Source organism: Orycteropus afer, unplaced genomic scaffold (genome assembly GCF_000298275.1).
Source record: "Orycteropus afer afer isolate SDZICR_OR568_19922 unplaced genomic scaffold, OryAfe1.0 scaffold00238, whole genome shotgun sequence".
Taxonomy (NCBI): domain Eukaryota; kingdom Metazoa; phylum Chordata; class Mammalia; order Tubulidentata; family Orycteropodidae; genus Orycteropus; species Orycteropus afer.
This window is the reverse complement of record NW_006921825.1, coordinates 2,878,397-2,897,548: the sequence shown is the minus strand read 5'-3', so window position 1 is coordinate 2,897,548 and position 19,152 is coordinate 2,878,397. Positions and strand designations below refer to the sequence as shown.

General features: G+C 47.0%; 1 protein-coding gene across 1 annotated transcript; it reads right to left on the bottom strand.

Moving 5' to 3' along the window:
* Positions 1-2,828: 2,828 nt before the first annotated feature.
* Positions 2,829-4,158, bottom strand: POU4F3 (POU class 4 homeobox 3). The gene is made up of 2 exons (XM_007949116.2): positions 4,039-4,158; positions 2,829-3,725 (listed from the first exon to the last, which is right to left on the bottom strand). The coding sequence occupies exons 1-2, from the start codon at positions 4,156-4,158 to the stop codon at positions 2,829-2,831; spliced, it is 1,017 nt and encodes a 338-aa protein (XP_007947307.1).
* Between the last annotated feature and the right edge of the window lie 14,994 nt (positions 4,159-19,152).

The window sequence follows — 19,152 nt, the reverse complement described above, 5'->3', positions numbered from 1 at the left end:
CGGCCGGGCGCACTCAAGGGTGGGAGAGGTTTGAGAACGTCGGGGATAAGGCCGCAGCTCCTGCCCGCAGGTAGAAACTGATTAAAATACTGGTGCGTGTGGGCGGTTGCAGGCGCCTGAAGGGATGAGTCGCAGAAGCCTGGTGCGGTCTTGGCACAGATCTTGCATTAATGCTGCTCCTGTTGCCCACTCCAAAAAAAAAAAAAAAAGTCTCCCAAACTTTTAAGATCGTTAATTTCAAAAGAAAGAAAGAAAGAAACCTAAATAAGATCAGGGATCTTTTCGAAAAGAAATTGCAATCAGACGTCTCTCCCTGGTAGGAAAAGCCGAAAGTTCTTACCTGCAGGAAACCTTGCAGCCTGCAAAGGCACGTCAGTCTTGAGCGCGGCGCTTCGTATCAACGCGGGAGGCTCACGGCCTCTTCTCTAGCCCGGCTGAGCTCTGGCCCTGAGTTTTATACCACTATAGGCAATTAATATTGCATCAGCCGTATTTTAAATTTTCAAAACCCACAATATAATGTAATGGCATAAGGGCATTTATTATTAAAGGACACCCGATGGAGAGGGAGGTGGAGGAATCGCTGGGGCTTTTGCGCAAGGCGAGGGCGAGGGGCTGAGGCCCTGAGGCTGGAGGCGAGCCCTGGGTTTGTTTTTGCGGTAGAGGGTCGAATGGCGCAGAGGAGAGACCAGCCTTGCTCGGATTTTCGGCCCGAGGTCTAATGACCCGGTCCTCTTTGAAGACGCTGCGCGAAATTGTGCAGACGACTCCTGGACGTGGAACATTAATTTTTAAATCGTGTTAGGTGTTTCTGCGGCTCATAAATAAAAAGCTTTCCTCCACTCTTAAGGAGGTGTGTGAGAGAGACGGGAACTAGAGTCTGTTGAGCACCTACTATGTACAGCTTGCTACACTAGGAACTTCGCAGCCAGCCTACATGTCACTTAGGGCCCCACTAAGAAGCCAAGATAGAGTGAAGAAATTCCTGACTGGCCACTCCAAATGAATTTCTAAAGAGACCCCTAAGGGGCCCCACAGAGAACTGCTCCAGGGAACGCTTTTCTTCCTTTTTGTCTTTATAAGCTCCCTACATCTCCAGCCTTTTAAAATCGTTTAAAATAGTAATTTATTTGTTTTCTATTAAGCACCAAGCACAGTGCCAGACGCCTTAAATAAATTATCTTACTTTAGTCTTCACAGTAATCTTATGGTTTAGGTATTAGTATCTTCATTCTGCAGACAAGCGATCAAGGCTCAGAGAAGTTTAAAAACTTGCCTCAGGATCTTTCAGCCAGTGAGTAGAAGCAATAGGGTTCAAACCCTCATCTGTCAGCCAAGCTGAGAGAATTGAGGCTAGTATTCGCCACGGAGAATCGCAGAGGGAAGTACTTTGAAATCTAAAGGTCCAGAGAAAAGCCGCCAGATCTCCCAGAAGGAATTCCGGGGAGAGAGTGAGGTGGCCAGGGCAAGAAGAGATGGCCCGAGGCTGGCCCGTAGGGTGTGGGGTTCTCACTTGTAAATCTTTACAAATCTAGTATCCCTTAGCCTCCGTGAAAGAAAGCCACTGCAATTCGGGTTGAAAAATAAAGCATTTATTTTAGAAGTTAATTCAAGGGGTAAAGCGAGATAACTTAATATTTTATTTGTATCTATTCAGAGACCGAAATCACAGGTCACACTGCAAAACGCAAACTACATGAAACAACGAAAGAGTGAAATGTGAGGGGACCATAGAGGCTGGGGCCGGAAGGGTCCAGGCCGTAGGTCTCCTCCACATCCCACCCAAAACTCTTTAAGTCAACCTCCACCTAGAGATACCACATAAGGGGGATGGAAAGCAAAGGTAAGTAAATAATTAATGACGCTAACGAGAATAATAATCAAAGCGCAACGAGGTTAGACATGTTAGAAGAACTTGCCTATGATTTGGAGAAGTTACAGTCACTTTAGAGCTACCGCCTACTCTGCACTGGGAGTCTGGCTGGAGCATCTAGCCCGGTTCCGAGGCTCTTCAGCCGGTCCTGGACACCTCCAGTCCCGGTGGTCCATCAGGGGGTGATTATTTCTCAAACCGCAGCACATCGTGGAGGGATGGTACCCACTGCTGCTTAGAAACCGCCAGTGACCTCAGTATTCCCATTCGGCCGGCCGCGCCCATCTTTTCTGGAACCTGGCTTACCACGGAGAATCTCTCAGAGCCCTCAACGCCCCACACACTTTCCCTGAACCTAATCCATGCTACCTTATGAGAATTTACGTCAAACCAAAGGATGAGATGAACAAAATTGAGGCGGAGAAGGGGAAGCATAAGGCGATCCTTTGGAAACATACATGTATTTCATATATTCTAAATAAATCTCCAGTACACGTTTGTGCCTCAGTTAGATATCCTAGATTTTGTATTATTTATCACTTCCTTCCTATCCCTTCATGCTTTGCCAATTTGCGCTCCGCAAAGTTGCGCTTTCACCCCCGCACATGACAATACAGCCAATTCACTACCCCCAGCGCTTGGGCTTTCGCCCTGAGGCCTCAAGGCGTAGCGCGTTAGGAAGAATTTCAGCACCAGGAACAGCGCAGGTCCCTTCCGGCTGATTTTCATGATTTTTTTCCCCCAAGCGTCAAAACTTTTTTGGAGGGAAGAGAAAGGAAGAGAGAAAGAGAAGGCAAGGAGGAAGACAGATGGGATAAAGGGGAAAGTCCGTGGCTTCGGGAGAAAGAGCGTAACCTGCTAGGGAAACGCCCCATACCGTTCCCCCCCCCCACACACACACACACAAGAGGTTGCCATCTGCTCTCTGTGCCCCAAATGCTGCTTCCCGCTGCCATCAGTGGACAGCTGAGTACTTCATTCGTTTCTGTTTCTGTCTCTGGTTGCAGAACCAGACCCTCACCACGTTCTTTTTAAGGTCCAGTTTCTCAGCGATGGCCGCGATCTTCTCGGATGAAGGCCGCGGCTGGATTGCGAAGTAGGCCTCAAGTGAGCGCTTCTCCGGTGCGGCGATAGACGTGCGTTTGCGCTTCCGCTCGCTGCCGTTGAAGAGCTCCGGCTTGCTGTTCTTCTCGCGGTAGGCGGCCTCAGCCTCCTCCAGCCAGGCCTGGAGCACCGGCTTGAGCGCAATCATGTTGTTGTGTGAGAGAGTGAGAGACTCGAACCTGCAGATGGTGCTCTGGCTGAGCGATCCCACGCCAGGGATCTTGAGGTTGGCCAGAGCAGCACCCACGTCTGCTTGGGTCACCCCTAACTTGATGCGTCGCTGCTTGAAGCGCTCGGCAAAGGCCTCGAGCTCGCGCGGGTCGGACTCCACATCACTGAGGCATGCAGGCATGGCGCTGTGAGGCGTCACGGCGTGCGGATGACTCATGCCCATTGCCTGGTGCAAGTGGCCCATGGCGCCCAGATGGTGCGGGTGGATCTGCGCGGGCATCACTGAGTGCTCTGGAGCGCCCAGACCGTTCACGCTTAGCGTGGGCGAGATGTGCTCCAGCAAGTCGCCTTCGAGCCCCTGGTGCACTGCGTGGTGCGGGTGCGAAGTGAGCGTGGCCGGATGGGAGATGGGCACGGTGGAGGAAGTGGACGTGCAAGGCACGCTGCTCATGGTATGGTAGGTGGCGTCGGGCTTGAACGGATGGTTCTTGCCGTGGGAGACGATATCCACCGCCGCCAGAGCTTCGGCGCGTGCCAGCAGGCTCTCATCAAAGCTTCCAAATATATTACCCTGCAGCTGCAAGCAAGAAGGCGCACAGCACGGTCAGTGGGGAATACTGTCAACTCAGGATTAAAACACATTTTCAAGCAACTGAGATGCCTCTCCTCAAAGCCCAGGTCATAAAAATTAATACGAAGGCAGCGGCTCTGCTGGAACAGACGTGTGGATCAGAGGCATGAATGAGAGAGCGCGCGCGGGGAGAGAGCGCGGGGGAGACAAGGAGAGGGGTTCAGACAGCGGCGATTGTTCTGGGCGACATGAAAAAAACATAAAGCGAGTGCCTGTCAAAAAATGTGCCTTAGAGCGATAATTATGCTCCACTACGTACCTGCGGGGCTGGGAGACAGACTCGGCGCATGGCCTCGGATCCGGAGTGCAGGCTGGAGAATTTGGGCTCTTGCAGCACCGGGTGCATGCCGAAAGGCTGCTTGGCGTTCATGGCCATCATCTTCGCGCGCCTGGCAGGGAGGCAGCGGGGGACATGGATCAGGCTAGTGTCGATTGCTCGCCCCGCTCCAACTGAGCGCCGCTCAGCGCCCGCGCTCCCCTCGCCCTCTCGCTCGCTGCCTCCCCTCTCCCCCACCTAATTCTTCACTCATCTTACAAGCAGCTTGCCAGAAAGGGCCCGGGCACGCGCAGGCGTGCTCACGCGCCCGGGACTCGCAGGGGCGGCCCGGGAGACGAGGTGAGGCAGCAGCTCTTAGCGCGCCTTTCTGCGCCCGCCGCAGCTGCCCCCGCTACAGCATTTATACCCGGCGGGGCCTGGTCTCTCCCAGCCCGCCCCGCCCCGCCTGGCTCCAGACCGCCAGACCTTCCGGATTCTTTCTTCTTCACGGACTTTTCCCCCAAAAGCCCCAAACCACTCCTCCCTGTTCCAACTCTCATAGCCCGATCGACAGGCAGCCCCTGGCAGAGCGGGGGCAGGAAGCTGACCCTACTCTAACCCCCCAACACACACACACACATACACACACGCACACACTCCCCGTCGGCCCGGCTGCCGCCAAACCGCCCATTTCCAGGGCGCTCTTGGCCTCTAGCCCGAGCCGTCCACTAGAGACCGGCCCCGCGGCGCAGCGAGGAGGCGCCTCTGAGCGCCCAGACCGACCCCGGGGGGGGGGGGCTGCCAGAATGAGCCCCAGGTGACTATCCCCCCCCCCTTCTGCCGGGATGGAGGTGGGGTCAGTAACTGCCTGCCCAGTCCAGAAGGCCTGTGGCTTCCTCTCCACTCTGGCCTTTCTTGGCTTAGCTAGAGAAAGACAGCTTGGCTCCCTCCCCCTTTCCCTACCCGCCACCCTGAAGAAGCTTGGTGAGTATTTTTTAGATTAGTGAGAGTGCAGGACTGCCCACTGAGGCTTGGAAGTCTGTCAGTGAACTTCTAGGCCGCCAACGCTTAAAAGCCCCGTTACCTATAAGAGCTACCATTGCTGAATCCCTAATATGTGCTGGACAGTTTAAAGAATTAGCTCATGGGATTCTCTTACCAATCCTGTGGCGTAGGTACCGTTACCAAATATTACAGATGTAGAAAACGAGGGTCAGAGGAGTTAAATGATTTCCCCAAGATCATATAGGTAGCTAGTTAGGAGCAGAGACGTTCACTCATTCTTTTCTTCATTCATTCTACAAACATTTACTGACGGCCTACTGTGTGCCAGATGCCAAGTCTGACTTACTGGGCCCTGAACCATTTGGCTACTTCCTTTCCGAAGTTTCAGGAACTGAGGGCCCAGGGGTTGGTACTGTGTCTTCCCTCCAGTCTCTTCCCCTTTCCTTTCTTGTACTCTCCCCTCCTTCCCCGGCGCTAGTAAACATCGTAAATAATGGATGGGGAATCCTGGGACCGCTGGCGCGCCGCCCTCCGGGTCTGAGAGAAGCCCCCAGCTCCCAGCTGAGTCCACTTCGCGGTGGCCGCCTCCTCTGCCCTGGGAACGACCTTCGAGTTTCAGAGACATCACACAGTCTGCAAGGCCACAAGCCCTCGAGAGGATGACTGAATTTTCCAGAATCCTAATGGGGCGGGGGCCAGGGTAAAGGAATTACCACCTCTTGACCTTATAAGACAAAGCCCTGCCTGGATCCGGATTCACCAACCCTTGAGGAGGCCTGCCAACCCCTCTTTTCCCCATCTGAGCCAAGTCTCTTCTCTGGAGCCCGCCTTTCCAATGGGGAAAAGGACCCAGCCCAAGTACCGGGAGTGCAAGCTCGTCCTGGGGATAGTAGCAGGAGCATGGCTATGTGATTTGGGGCAAGTCACTAAATCTCTCTGAGTTTAGGTTTCCTAGACTCTAAAATAGGAGCTCTGGTAGCATAGTGCCTAAGACACTTGACTGCTAACCAGAAGGCTGGCGGTTCAAACCCACCAGCCACTCCTCAGAAGGAAGATGAGGCAATCTACTTCTGTAGTGATACTGCCTTGGAAACCCAAGGAGGGGTCACTAGGAGTCGGGTGCGACTCCACGGCACATAACAACAACAACAACAGACTCTAAAATAGGAATTATGTTACTATCTGCCTACTTGGGTTGGGCTGAAGATACTGGGAGCTGGAGGAGTAAAGAAAGCATCTGACATTCACCCTGGTGCTCAGTAAAACCTCCTTCAGCCTTGTGCTTTTGGGCTCAGGCTCTGCTGTGTGATTCAAAACGCACCGCTGCCTCTTATTGACTGAGAGACCATGCTCTGGTCCCAATGTCTCTGTATTGCAGTTTCCTCATCTGTAAAAGGGAAACAATAATAGTTCCCCCTCCCCCATGATTGTTGTGAGGAATACACTGAGATAAACTGTTGGCACAGTGGCTGGCACATTGAAATCCTAAAATAAATGTTAGTTCCTCTCTTCTTCCTCCTTCAACTTAAAGAGAAAGCATTTGCAAGCAAAGATGGACTGGCCTGGGCCATCTCCCTAGAGAAAAGTTTTGTTTGCAAGTCCAAACTGTGGTTGCCCGTTCTTCTTCACTCATTCAACATTTGTTGTGCCCAGATCTTGAATCCCCAAAACCACCAAGGAGCCGATTCCACTGCAAAAGCATAGGGGTTGTTTATTCAAGCTCGAGCTCGGACCCTCAACGGTCACCGATGCAGCGGTTCAGGATTGAGAGCCCCGAACCCAGGAGTAATGGGGTTTTTATAGGGGGTACAGCAGGAAGGAGGAAGTTTCAATCAGAAAATTACAGGATTGGTTGACATTTTCCAAGTTGCTAGTTGTTCCTACTTGATTGGCTCTGTCTGGTGGGCTGAAGCCACCAACTGTAATTTCTAACTACTTGATTGGCTCTGTCTGGTGGGCCGAAGCCACTAACTGTCGTTTCTAACTATTTGATTGGCTCTGTCTGGTGGGCCGAAGCCACCAACTGTCATTTCTAACTATTTTAGGTAAGGTATTTCTCTACCATTTACTGATTGGTTGTTGCTAAGGAGAATGCTTGGGTATCAATGAGGTGGGGGTAGTTAGGACTCTTTGTGGTTTTTCCAGTAACTAAGGCACTAAAGCATGGAGTACGTGCTAAGGCATGTTGCAAAAATGGCTACATGGTGGTTATATAGAAACATGGCCTCACATATTCATTCATTCAATCTGCTTTGTGCCAGATTTCATGCCAAAAGTTGGGACACAGGTGTAAATCAGACTCCTTCCCTGCCCTCTAGGAGTCACTAGTCTAAAATCCACAATGGAAATGACTGTGAACTTGCAGCGCCAGCAGAGGGATGTAAATTTATGACAAAACACAGAGTGGTGCAGTTCCTGGAATACACAATAGAACTATGGGCCTCAGGGGGACTGGATTTCAAGCTGGGTTCTGACCCTGGGTCTTTATGAGCCCCACTAAGCCTCAGTTTACTCACTAGAAAGGCTTGGATTAGATGACTGCTAAGTGTTTTCAGGTCTAACAAATGATAACCATTTTTGGTTAATCTCAATGAAAACATTTCAAGCAAGTCAGAAGCTTCTCTCTGAGAACCCCAAAAGCCAAATGCAAATTGTTTTATTTCCTATCAGCATTTAAGACCTCTCAAACTTGTTTTCTACCCAATGATGGAAACTCAAAGGGAAAAGAAAAGTGAGAATACTGCATTACTCCATGAAGACTTGCCTGTCTCCATGGTTCCCTGAAACCCACATTCACTCCAAAATAACCTAGTTTATCTATGAGGCTAAACCTCCACTAACTGGGATGGAAATGCCCATCTTCATCCATCCTCCTTCTCTGCTGTGATCCCTCAGAGGCCTGGGAGATACTGACCAGGGTCAAGTTCAGGAGAAGGTCAGGAAGAAAGTAAAACCAGCTGACCCCTTCAGGCCTCCAAAGGCAACCTACACCTCACCAGCCCCCTGCTCCAGCACCCATGAGCATTAGGACCACAAATTAAAAAACACTCTTGCATCCAGTCTCATATGTTTCCTTTTTTCCCCCATCCTTCCCTCCAAGAAGTTCTACTAACAACTCTAGGCAGCCAGCAGGAAGACATCCATCCTTAGGGACCAGCCTTTTGAAGAGAAGGCCCCGGAGATATCGGACTGGAGAAGACAGAAGCAAAAAGAGTATACAGAAAGTCTTAGAAGAAGACAGTTGATAACAACCTCTACATTTTTAAGGGTTTGTAAACTTAAATTCTGTGAGGGGCAAATCTGGTAAAAACTATTAACTCCACTTGTGTGTATAAAAGGATTTGAAACTGTGGTGAACTGGAGAGGGCATGCCCCCCAAATCATATTAAATTACAATTAAACACATATACACATGGGCTAAATAAAACCTGTCTGAGAGTCCAAGTAAGGACCACATGTGAATCTGTGCAAGTGGTGCTGAAGAGGGGTGCATTTTCTTCATTCTACAAACATTTCAGAATACCTGTGGATTGTTGGGTCTTGGGGTAGGTACTCTGAATATATACTATGAATATATGAGCTCAGTCTAAATGGGGACAGGAAACACTTGTCACATGCAACTAACAAGGTGCGTACAAGATATTATGTCTTCCGGAAGGATTAGCACTGTAGCAGTGCAAGGGGTCAGGGCAGAGGCATTTTCTTTGTGGGTCAGTGGTTATCAACTTTGGTATGAGTGGAAATCATCTTCTGCCTCTTAAAATACAGGCTCCCAGGCCTACATGCAGAGATTTTTTGACTCACAAAAACTAAGGTGTGTTTTAATACAAACCCCTCATTTGGTTGCAGGTGGTCTGGAAATCTCCACTTGAAAAACTTGCTCTGGACACTTGCTACCTGGCTCTATTATTATTGTTGTTATTATTTTATTATTTTAAATCCCTGCCTAAGTGTGTAGATTTTACCAAGACTCAGAGTTTTCCTTCTCTGAGCTCCCAAAATCTTTTGCATCTTTCTCTGTTATTCCTTGGTAAGAGCATGATATTTTATGGTCTCTGATCCCTGAAGGACCCTGGGACTCCGCCAGGAACCAAGTGAGTCTTATCTGTCACTGTGTTTCTCTAGTGTCCCTGTGTCTGAAGGTCTGAAGGCCAGGCACCACATAGGAGCTTAATAAAATTTGTGTTGAATGAATGAATACATGAATAATGTCCTCCCCAGGAGTCTGGTCAGGAGATTCCAAAGATGATGGTGACAAGATTTGTTATGGAGTAGCTCCTGTTTTCCAGGCTCAGTGCTTACTTAGTACACTAGTAGTTCATAGGCTGAATCGCCACATCAAGCCTGTGACATTTATAGTATTATCTCCAGTCTACAGAAGGAGCTCTGGTGGTGTAGTGGCTAAGGCATTTGACTGTTAACCAGAAGACTGGCAGTTAAAACCCACCAGCCACTCCTCAGAAAGAAGATTGGGCAATCTACTTCCATAGGGATACCTCCTCGGATAGGTCTCTATGAGTCAGATCCCACTCGATGGCAGTATGTTTGGTTGTTTGTTTTTTACAGATGAAGAAAGTGAGGCACAGAGAGCTTGAGTTGCTCGAGGCCACACAGTTAAGTAGTGGTGGGGTGGGGGTTGGAACCCAGTTTATCCAATTCCCAAGTCCATGCTCTTAAAGCAACATCCTGGGCTGGTACCAGTATCCCTGCTACCCAAGCACAGGTGCTCAGAAGCTGAAGTGAGCCGGGTTTTACTTCTCTCGCAGAACATGAAAAGGCTTCCCCCTTCGACAGGTTTCGAGTTTGTCCCTTCAGCCAAGCATCCGCAACCCGCAGAGGCCACACTTTGAAAGGCCGGCAGAAACCCACCCCCAGCCGCCAAGTTGGCCAAGCCCCACGTTGGAGAGGAGGGGTGGAGGCTGGAATGGGAGATGGTTCCGATAGGGTGGCCCGAACTCAAGATGCCATCGCGAGGAAGCAGCTGGCGGGGCTACGGGGCCAGGTGCGTACAGCCACCCGCCTCGTCTTCCTCTCCCTTTCTCTCGTCTCCTTTCACAAACTTCTCACATGTACCCGCCGCCTGCGCAGCTGCTGCGGGACTCGCCTGTCGGCCGCTCGCCTTGCATTGTGTGAGCGAGCTCCGACGATCTGAGACGCCCAGAGGGACTCTAGAGCGGCAGGCCCGGCATCCGTGAGGAAGTGGCACGCGCCAGGAGCCCTCTCCTTCCCCCAGGTCCCCCACCCACCCACCCTTAACCGAGCGCTACATTCACACTGTGGGACTTCAGGCGGGTCACTGCCTCCGCACGGCCTCAGCTTCCTCATATGTAAAATGAGGGAACAGAGCTGAGGGATCTCTGAGAGCCCTTCCTCACCATGCATTATTTCATTGGACACATATTTATTGAGCCTCTACTATGTGGCAATGGTCCTTGGGTGGGAAAACTATTCATTCTCATTTGGCAGTTTGAACTCACCCACACAGAGAGGAAGAAAATCTGGTGATCTGCTTTGGTGGCCTAGAAAATCCTGTGGATGAGTTTTACTCTGACACATAGGGTTGCCGTGAGTGAATGGGAACCAACTTGATGGTAACTTTCTTCTTTTCTTTTCTGCTTTACAAGACAGCCACTGTGATGTTGTTGTTGTTGTTGTTGTTGTTGTTATGTGCCGTTGAGTCAAACCCGACTCATAGCGACCCCTCCTTGGGATTCCGAGGCAGTATCACTACGGAAGTAGGATTGCCCAACCTTCCTTCCAAGCCACTGTGATAGGAGATAGGAATTTAGCAGCAAGCAGGACAAACAATCCTTGTGGAGCTGACACTTTAACAGGAGGTGAGAAAAAAAAAAGCCTCCAATAGCAGCTCTGGTAGCGTAGTGCCTAAGGCACTTTACTGCTAACCAGAAGGCTGGCGGTTCAGACCCACCAGCCACTCCTGGGAAGGAAGATGGGGCAATCTACTTCCGTAGTGATACTGCCTCAGAAACCCAAGGAGGAGTGGCTATGAGTCGGTCTGACTCAATGGCACATAACAACAACAACAACAAATGTGATAACTGCGACAGGAAAATAAACTGAAGTGATGGAATAGAGAATGCATGGCAGAAAAGGAAGGAGTAAATGATCTTTGAGCCAAGATCTGAAAGATAAAATGCAGGAAAATGAGAACAGCAAGTGCAAAAGCCCTGAGGTGGGAGCAAGCTTGAGCAATTAAGGAAGAGCAATAAGGCTAGACTGGCCAGAGTGTAGTAAGTAAACTGGAGTCTGGTGGGAGATGAGGTCAGTGGGAGAGTAAGTTGGCCAGAAGGCAAAAGCTAGCTCCTACAAGGGGATTGTGTTTTATTCTGAGAGTAGGAAGCCATCAGATGGTTTTAAGCAGGTTAGGGATAGGATTCGTGTTCCACTTTCAAAGGATCCTTCTGGTAGCCATGTAAGATTTAGGTTATAGAGTAGAAGAGAGAAACTTCCAAGTTTCCTGGTTTTGTTGTTGCTGTTATTACGTGTCATTGAGTCATCTTCAACTCATAGCAACCTCATGTACAGCAGAACAAAACACTGCCCAGTCCTGTGCCAGACCCACAATCTTTGCTCTACCTGAGCCCATCATTGCAGCCACTGTGTCAATCCATCTCATTGAGGGCTGTGGTAGTTATGTTTGTGTGTCAACTTGGCTGGGCCCGGTTGAATGGCTGGGCAGCTGGTGGTAGTTATTCCGTATGTTGAGACTGGCAATCAGCTTCATGGTGGGATCTACTACAAGCAGCTGAGTAGCTGCCTTTGGGAATGTGGTCTGCTTTCTGTATTTAAGGAGAAGCCTTGGAAATGGTCTCTAGCCTATGGCATGCTTGGACCCTGCATGTAGCCATGTCATTGCTCAGCAGCCTGCTGTGCTCTGCCATCCTTGGGATTTACAATGGACTTAAATTAATGGCCTGCCATGTAGTTTGGTAACATTGGGACTGTGCCTTTTTACTTGTCAACCTCGGGGCTTCTCAGCCTTAGCACCCAGCAGCTGTCTGAGTGAAGAAATGCCTCTAGCTTCAGTGGGCTGGGAGCAGGAGGCAAAGCTATACCCCAAAGTTGAGGGGCTTTCACCCAGCCCCTAGAGCCTAACACTTTGAACTTGGACTTAAAGCCTTCAAATTGTAAGAATAAACTCCTGTTTGGTAAGGCCATCCCATTTGTGGTATATTTCTCATCAGAGCAGCACTAGGTGACCAGAACAAGGGCCTTCTTTTTTGTTGTTCCTCCACTTTGCCAAGCATGGTATCCTTCTCCAGGGAGCAGTCCCTTCTTACAGCATGACCATGCGTGAAGTCTACTAATACGTGGAGAATCAGGATTAAAGTTTTAGACTTCAGGTGCCATTACCCAGGGGACCCTTCTTAATAAGTTCCAAGAGTCAAATCTTGGCTTTCTCATACTCTTCTCCCTCTCCTATTGCTCCCTTCCCTCAGTGTAGTTCTTGTATCTTCATCTTCATCTTGGAGCTGTAGACTTTAGAATATCTGTGTCTTCAGCATGGCTAACTTATGCTTGTCCTCAAGGGTCTGGACTCAATAAGCACATAGTCCTCTTCTTGGCAGAAAAAGGCTGGCTTTACCTTCCTCTCTTCCTGTTATGTCACAGGCATCTTAGTATTCAAAGTTGTAAGGTAAACCCCACATGTGGCCTGGTTGAATTTCATCTCTTCCATGGTCAAAGAATTAAGTCACCATTCTTGCCCAGTCAGCTTGATTCTGAAGGGGCAGCAAAAGGTGGTCCACAGAGCACAGAGGCCTGAATTCAAACATAAATATGTAGCAAGTCACTCACAGGCTCTGCATCATTTGTAATGTCCTTTCTATAAATATGGATGGCAAAATAAAAATAATTTTTAAAAAGGCACAAAAGAGGGGCAATGAGAAATGTTTCCTCACGACTCACTACAAGAGGGTCAGACAAGACAAGTTCTACAGGATTTTTCAGTAAATATGGATCTTGGAAAGAGAGTGGAGCCAAATCCATCATCACAAATGGAAACCAAATTTTGATGGTTCCACAGGGTCCTCTGCAAGCACAGTGGGGGAGTCTGTTCCCTCATATGCTCATTAAATGCTTATTAAGTGCCTCTCTGTGAGGAGCACATGCTAGGTCTGGGGATACAATAATAAACAAGATTCATATGATCCCTACCTTAAGAAGCTTAGAGTCTGCTCTTGTCTTATTCAGCCTTCACAAAAACTCCCTAGAAGTAAGCATTATCACCCCACCTGTTGGTTGTGTAGTGGGTAAGGCATTTGGATGCTAACCAGAAGGTTGGTGGTTCAAACCTATCAGCTGCTCCACAGGAGCAAGATGATAACATTTACAGCCTTGGAAAACCAGTGGGGGTCACTATGAATTGGAGTCTACTTAATAGTAGTGGCTTGGTTTTATTCTCTGTACATGAGGAAACTGAGGCTTAGAGAGGTGACGTGACCTGTCTACCAGCACACAGCTCATTGTTTCTTGAGCTCTTACTCATGCTTGGTTCTCTGCATTATGCCAGTTAATCCTTACAACCACTCTATAAAGTAAGTACTATTATTACCTCCATTTCACAAAGGGGGAAACACAGGCTCAGACAAATTAAGTGCATTTCTGAAGGTCACACAGAAATAAGTGACAGGGCTAGGATTTGAACTCAGGTCTGCTGAAGGGTGACCACAGGCTTTCCCCACACACTAAGTTGCCTCCAGGAAAAAGAAGTAAAGCTTCCTGCCATTTGTTCAATTTCCCTTAAACCCAGGACCAAAGAAAAGCAGAGCCATTAACTAGCTTTGGGGGAAAAAAAAAAAAAAGATAAAGAAAGATAGAAAAGAAAAAGAATGAGGGAAAATAAGTGAAGGCTTTTCTCTCATCAGGGGGGAAATCGGCGTCTTGTCGCCTAGCTCCATGCCCTGATTTATGATAAAAAATTTAGAGGAAATCATTTATATTTTAAAGGATCTAAATAGCTGCATGAAAGTTTTATCTAAAGTGCCACTGTATTTATAGGTAGTTCTTCCATGCTGGAGGTAATTAATAGATGTATAAATCGCAGGGCTCCCTGCTCTTGGGTCAGCAGCCTGGATGACGGCGTGGGCCTTGGCACCTTGGTGGCGGCATGGGGATGAGGTGGCAGCAGTGAATAGAGCTGTACCATAATCCACCCATTCACCTCATCCACCCTCCCCCTTGGTTTGTAAAGCTTTCGCTAGGGCTCCGAGGTTAATTCACATTAGATTTGTGCATGCAGCCGTGCCTTGGGCTGCGGTTCCAGTGCCAAATTCTAGTCCCTTTGAAGTGTTATCAGAATGGAGTCCAAGAGGCCTGGCCTCTTTTCTCCTCTCAGATCCATGGCTAGAGCCACCCAAGAAATATTCACTTCATTCTGGCAGGTTCTTAACCCCAGGGGGTCCCACTAAATTAAATCTTGGCCTCTTTCATTCCCCCACCCAAACTTTACCCAAACACCTATTCCTCTCCCTGCACCCCTTGCTCTTCTCTTGTTTTGGAAAAGGGAACCAATTGCAAAGGCAGACAGCTCTCTGCTTACTTTAATTAAGGCTGTGAAATATTGATGGCTTTGGCTCCCTCTGTGGCTGATACACCTTACAAGCAGGGAGAGAAGCCCAGGGACGAACAAGTTAAGGAAGGCCAGATGGTTTCCCTTCAGAAATGCTGTACAGATCCACAGAGGTGTCTGCCTGAGATCATCACCGAGGGCTAAATAATTGATGGGTCTCTTGAATTTGGAAAGGAAAAAAATCCGCCAAACTGGAAAAAAGTGATGACTCATTCAGATTGAACCTTTGGAAATGGGGGAATGGATTTCCTAGTGGAAATGGGGATGGAGAGCCCAGGGAACAAAAGTAGGGAGCGGCCTTCTTTGGGCTCCTTCTGGTGGGTTAAGTTGAGCAGCATTCTCTGTCTGGATGTAGGGCAGATAGAACCTTCTACATCTAAACCACCACTATGTCTATCTTCCTGGGGGAACCAGGAGCAGTTATTCTTTTCTGAAGAGCAACTACCCAATTTATGTTTGAAGTTCGTTCATTCTCCATGCTCTGGTATTATGCCACCAAAATGTGGTTTGCATTTCACCATTACATTTGAGTTGGGACACAAATTATATTTGTGTTTGTGTCTTTTTTTCTTATAGTGTGACCTCAAACACAGCAGTATTGAGAGAATTGCCAGCTTAGGGATCTTTTAACCTATTGGTGTCATTTGTAGGAGTTGGAGGAGGAGAGATGTTGATGTTGTCCATGATGATAGTGATCTTGGGGGGGATCTCAGGTACCTTCCTTGACCTGTGCTTTTTGTCTCATCTAACCCATTCAGGAGAATTGGAGTAAAAGATGATTTTATTTCAGATTTTGACATGATTTTATCTTGCCATTTACATATTTTGAATCTTTTTTTAAAATGCCATTGAGTTGATTATGACTCATGGTGACCTCATGGGTTACAGAGTAGAACTGTTTTTTATGATTTTCTTGGCTGCAATCTTTTTTTATTTCATTCACTTTTTTAAATTTTTATTGTGATTTGGGTGAAAGTTTACAGAACAAATTCATTTTCCATACAGCAGGTCATACACATTTTGTTTCCTGACATTGACTGCATTCCCCACAATGTACCTGCTCTCTTTTCACTTCCTCCCATAGTTACCTCTTCCCTGTGTCCTTCCCTCCCATGCATTCCCACCCCTCCCCACCAGCTCTTTCCCTGTGCAAACACTGTCCTTCTGTTCTCCCACAATGATAAATGATCGATGATGGTTCCAAAGAGTGTATCTATCTGATGTAAATGTTCACCCCATATACCTGTCTGTTGTTTGGCTGGAAGCCACAGGAATGAGTTCGGTTCCAGACCTGAAAGGTAACTAAGGGCCATAGTCTCAAGGGTCTCACCAAGCTCTATCAGACCAGGAAACCTGGTCTCTTTTGATGATTTTGAGTTTTGTTCCACATTGTTCTTCCACTCTATCCAGGATCTCTTGCACCAATCCCCCTCTGAGTGGTTGACAGTAGTAGCTGGGCACCATCTAGTTCTTCCGGTCTCATGGTCATATAGGCTGAGGATCACATGGTCTACCACTCCCTTGGATTAATTGTTTCCATGAATCTTTGGTTTTCTTCATTCTTCTTTGCTCTGGATGAGGAGAGACCCATCGTTGCATCTAGATGGCCACTAGCAAGCTTTTAAGACCCCTGTCGCTACTCACAAAGTAAGGTGTAGAACAATGTTTTTGTGTATTATGTTGTGCCAATTGAGCTTGACGTCCCCTGTGACCACAGTCCTGAGCCTAGAGGTCCAGCTACTCTCTCCTTCCAGGTAGCTGGTTGTGGCCAAGAAACCACCACAACCTTATCCCTTGTCAGCTCTACTATATACCTGGACATTCCTACAGCTCATACAAATCTGCATGTAGAAACATTGTCTGCTAACCCTATACATGGGTTTTTTTCTTCTTTATAGAAGCAGATCTCCAGACTTTTTTAATGCAGCCCACTGGGTGAGTTCAAACCATCAACCTTTGGGTTAGTAGCCCACTACAAACCATTTGCACCCCCTAGGGATTGTCCTTTTAGCCCCTACTAAAATGTATCACTTTACCAATAGAATGAAATGCTGTAAATAAATACAACTCCCTTCCATTACTGTATTATATTTCTCAAAACATTTTTCTTTTTTAATCAAATAAATAGTACAATGCTATCTGGCCATATCATTGTGTTCAATATTCAACTTCTAGGAGACTATAGAGAACCTAGAAGAGTTTCTCTCTCTTTTGTTTTGTTTTGTTTTTATTTGGCAGTACTTTTGTTTCATTCTGTGAGAAAACAGGTCTTTCTTCTGTTTTGCTTTATACCTTGCTTCCTAAGTAGTATAGAAACTTTTGCATGTACTTGCAACTGAGTCATTTACAATTCAAAATCAGGTCTGGTGGTAAATAGAATGATCTGAAAATGAATGTCATATTCTAAGGGGCTGTAAGCCTCATGATATCATAGATAGATATTCTGTAGTAGATAGATATTCTGTTACATTTCATTTTGCATTTTATAACCACCTTTCCCACCAAAGAATACCTTACACAGAATGGACCAGTTTCAGTGCAGAAGGAAATGACTATGACTTTTGTGAGTAAATGGTAAATCTTCTTAATCCATTAGCCATTGATAACTGCTATGAATGGGGCATAGGAAGAACAGCCATAGGGCTGCTGTGTTTGAGAGAGTCAAGGAAGCTGAGATCTGAATGAAGTGAAGGAGCCAGCCAGTTGATAATTTCTGGGAAGAGTATTCTAGACAGAAAGAACAGCAAGTGCTACCCCTTGAGATAAGAATGAGTTCACATATGCAAAGACCAGGAAAAGGCCTACTATGGTTGAAGCCAATGGAACAAAGAGGAGAAGAAAGGAAGATGAGGTTGGAGAAGTTTCAAGATTAAATAGAGCCCTATAAGCCATGGTAAGAAATGTATGATTTATTCTAACTGCAAGGAACTCCTTTAAGCAAGAGAGTGATAAATATTCTGATAAAAATCTTATAAAAGGGGACATTCAACCCTGGCTAGAGGAAGCAAGTGGCAAAGACGTTTTCCAGAAAAGAAGTGGCACTGTTGTTTCTCCCTCTGTCTGGAATCTTTTCTCCCCAGATAGCCACTGGCTCACACTTCCTCCAAGTCTTTCCTCAAATGTCACCTTTCAATGAGGCCTTATCTAACCACCACATTTAGAATATCAAACATCTCCTCCCTAATCCCCTTTTTCTCTATTTCCCTCTCCTGCTTTATCTTTTCCATAGCATCTGTGTTGTTGTTGTTATGTGCTATCGAGTCCCTGGGTTTCCCAGGCGGTATCACTAAGGAAGTAGATTGCCCAACCTTCCAGAGGATTGGCTGGTGGGTTTGAACCACCAGCCTAGTGGTTAGCAGTCAAGTGCCTTAGGCACCATTCTACCAGAGCTCCTTATAGCCATCTAATTGATTTCATAGCTGTGTTTTGTATTTATTAGTCTATTGTCTGTTTTCCTAATAGAATGTAAACTCCATTAGGTCAGTGACTTGGTTTTAGTAACTGCTAATCCTAAATGCCACAGACACTGCCTGGTACTCAATAAATGTTTGTTAAGTAAATGAAATAACCAGAGTTTTAAGAATCTCAAATTTTTGTATATAAAAAATGATATTGTCTATACTATTAATAATACATATATTTTCAAAAGTTTGGCTCCAACCATATCCCCTAATTCAGGTCCCCATGAATGACAGAGGAGGCAGTACAGTTTTCTGTGGTCCGAGAAGGTATCAGAGGTAAGTGGCCAATAAGGGCATCAACCACACCTCATCCCATGCTCCCCATCATTCTGCTTTAGCCCTATCTCGACTGTCTAGTGCTGCTATAACAGACCTACCACAAGTGGACAGCTTTAACAAACAGAAATGTATTTTCTCATAGTTTAGAAGGGTAGAAGTCTAAATTCAGAACGCCACCTTTAGGGTAAGGCTTTTTCTCCCTATCAGGTCTGGAGGAAAGTCCTTGTCTCTTTGGCTTCTGCTTTCTGGTTCCTTGGAGATCTCCACATGTCTTGTCATCTCTCTTACCCATCTCTCTCTCTCTGCTCACTTGTTTAATCTCTTTTTATATCTCAAAGAGATTGACTCAGGGTACACCCTATACGAAATCCTGTCTTATTAACATAACAAAGACAACTCATTCTCGAATGGAATTATAACCACAGGCGTAGAGGTTGGTATTTATAACAGATATTTTTTTGGGAACACAATTCAATTCATAACAAGCCCTATGGGCCCTCTTCCTGTCCCTGAAACATGCTAAGCCCATTCCCATCTCAGAATCTTTGCCTTCGTGTTTCTCTATCCAGAAACTTCTTTCTTCATTTCTTCTCTTGGCTGATTCCTTGTCAATCAGTTCTTAGCTCAAATGTCACTTTGCCAGAGAGCCCTTCCCTGACCACCCAATGAAAATTGTTTCCCTCGAATCTGTTGCCCCTCCATCAGTCATTTTCTGTCCCATTATTTTGTTTTTTCAGTTTTTCAAACCAGCATTTGAGATGATGATCTGAAAATAACTTG

Bases quoted from the DNA above. Each gene is read 5' to 3' on its own strand.
- POU4F3 (XM_007949116.2), bottom strand. From the start codon at position 4,158: ATGATGGCCATGAACGCCAAGCAGCCTTTCGGCATGCACCCGGTGCTG. The intron at 3,726-4,038 runs GTACGTAGTGGA...TCTTGCTTGCAG, and splicing joins TCTGTCTCCCAGCCCCGCAG to CTGCAGGGTAATATATTTGG.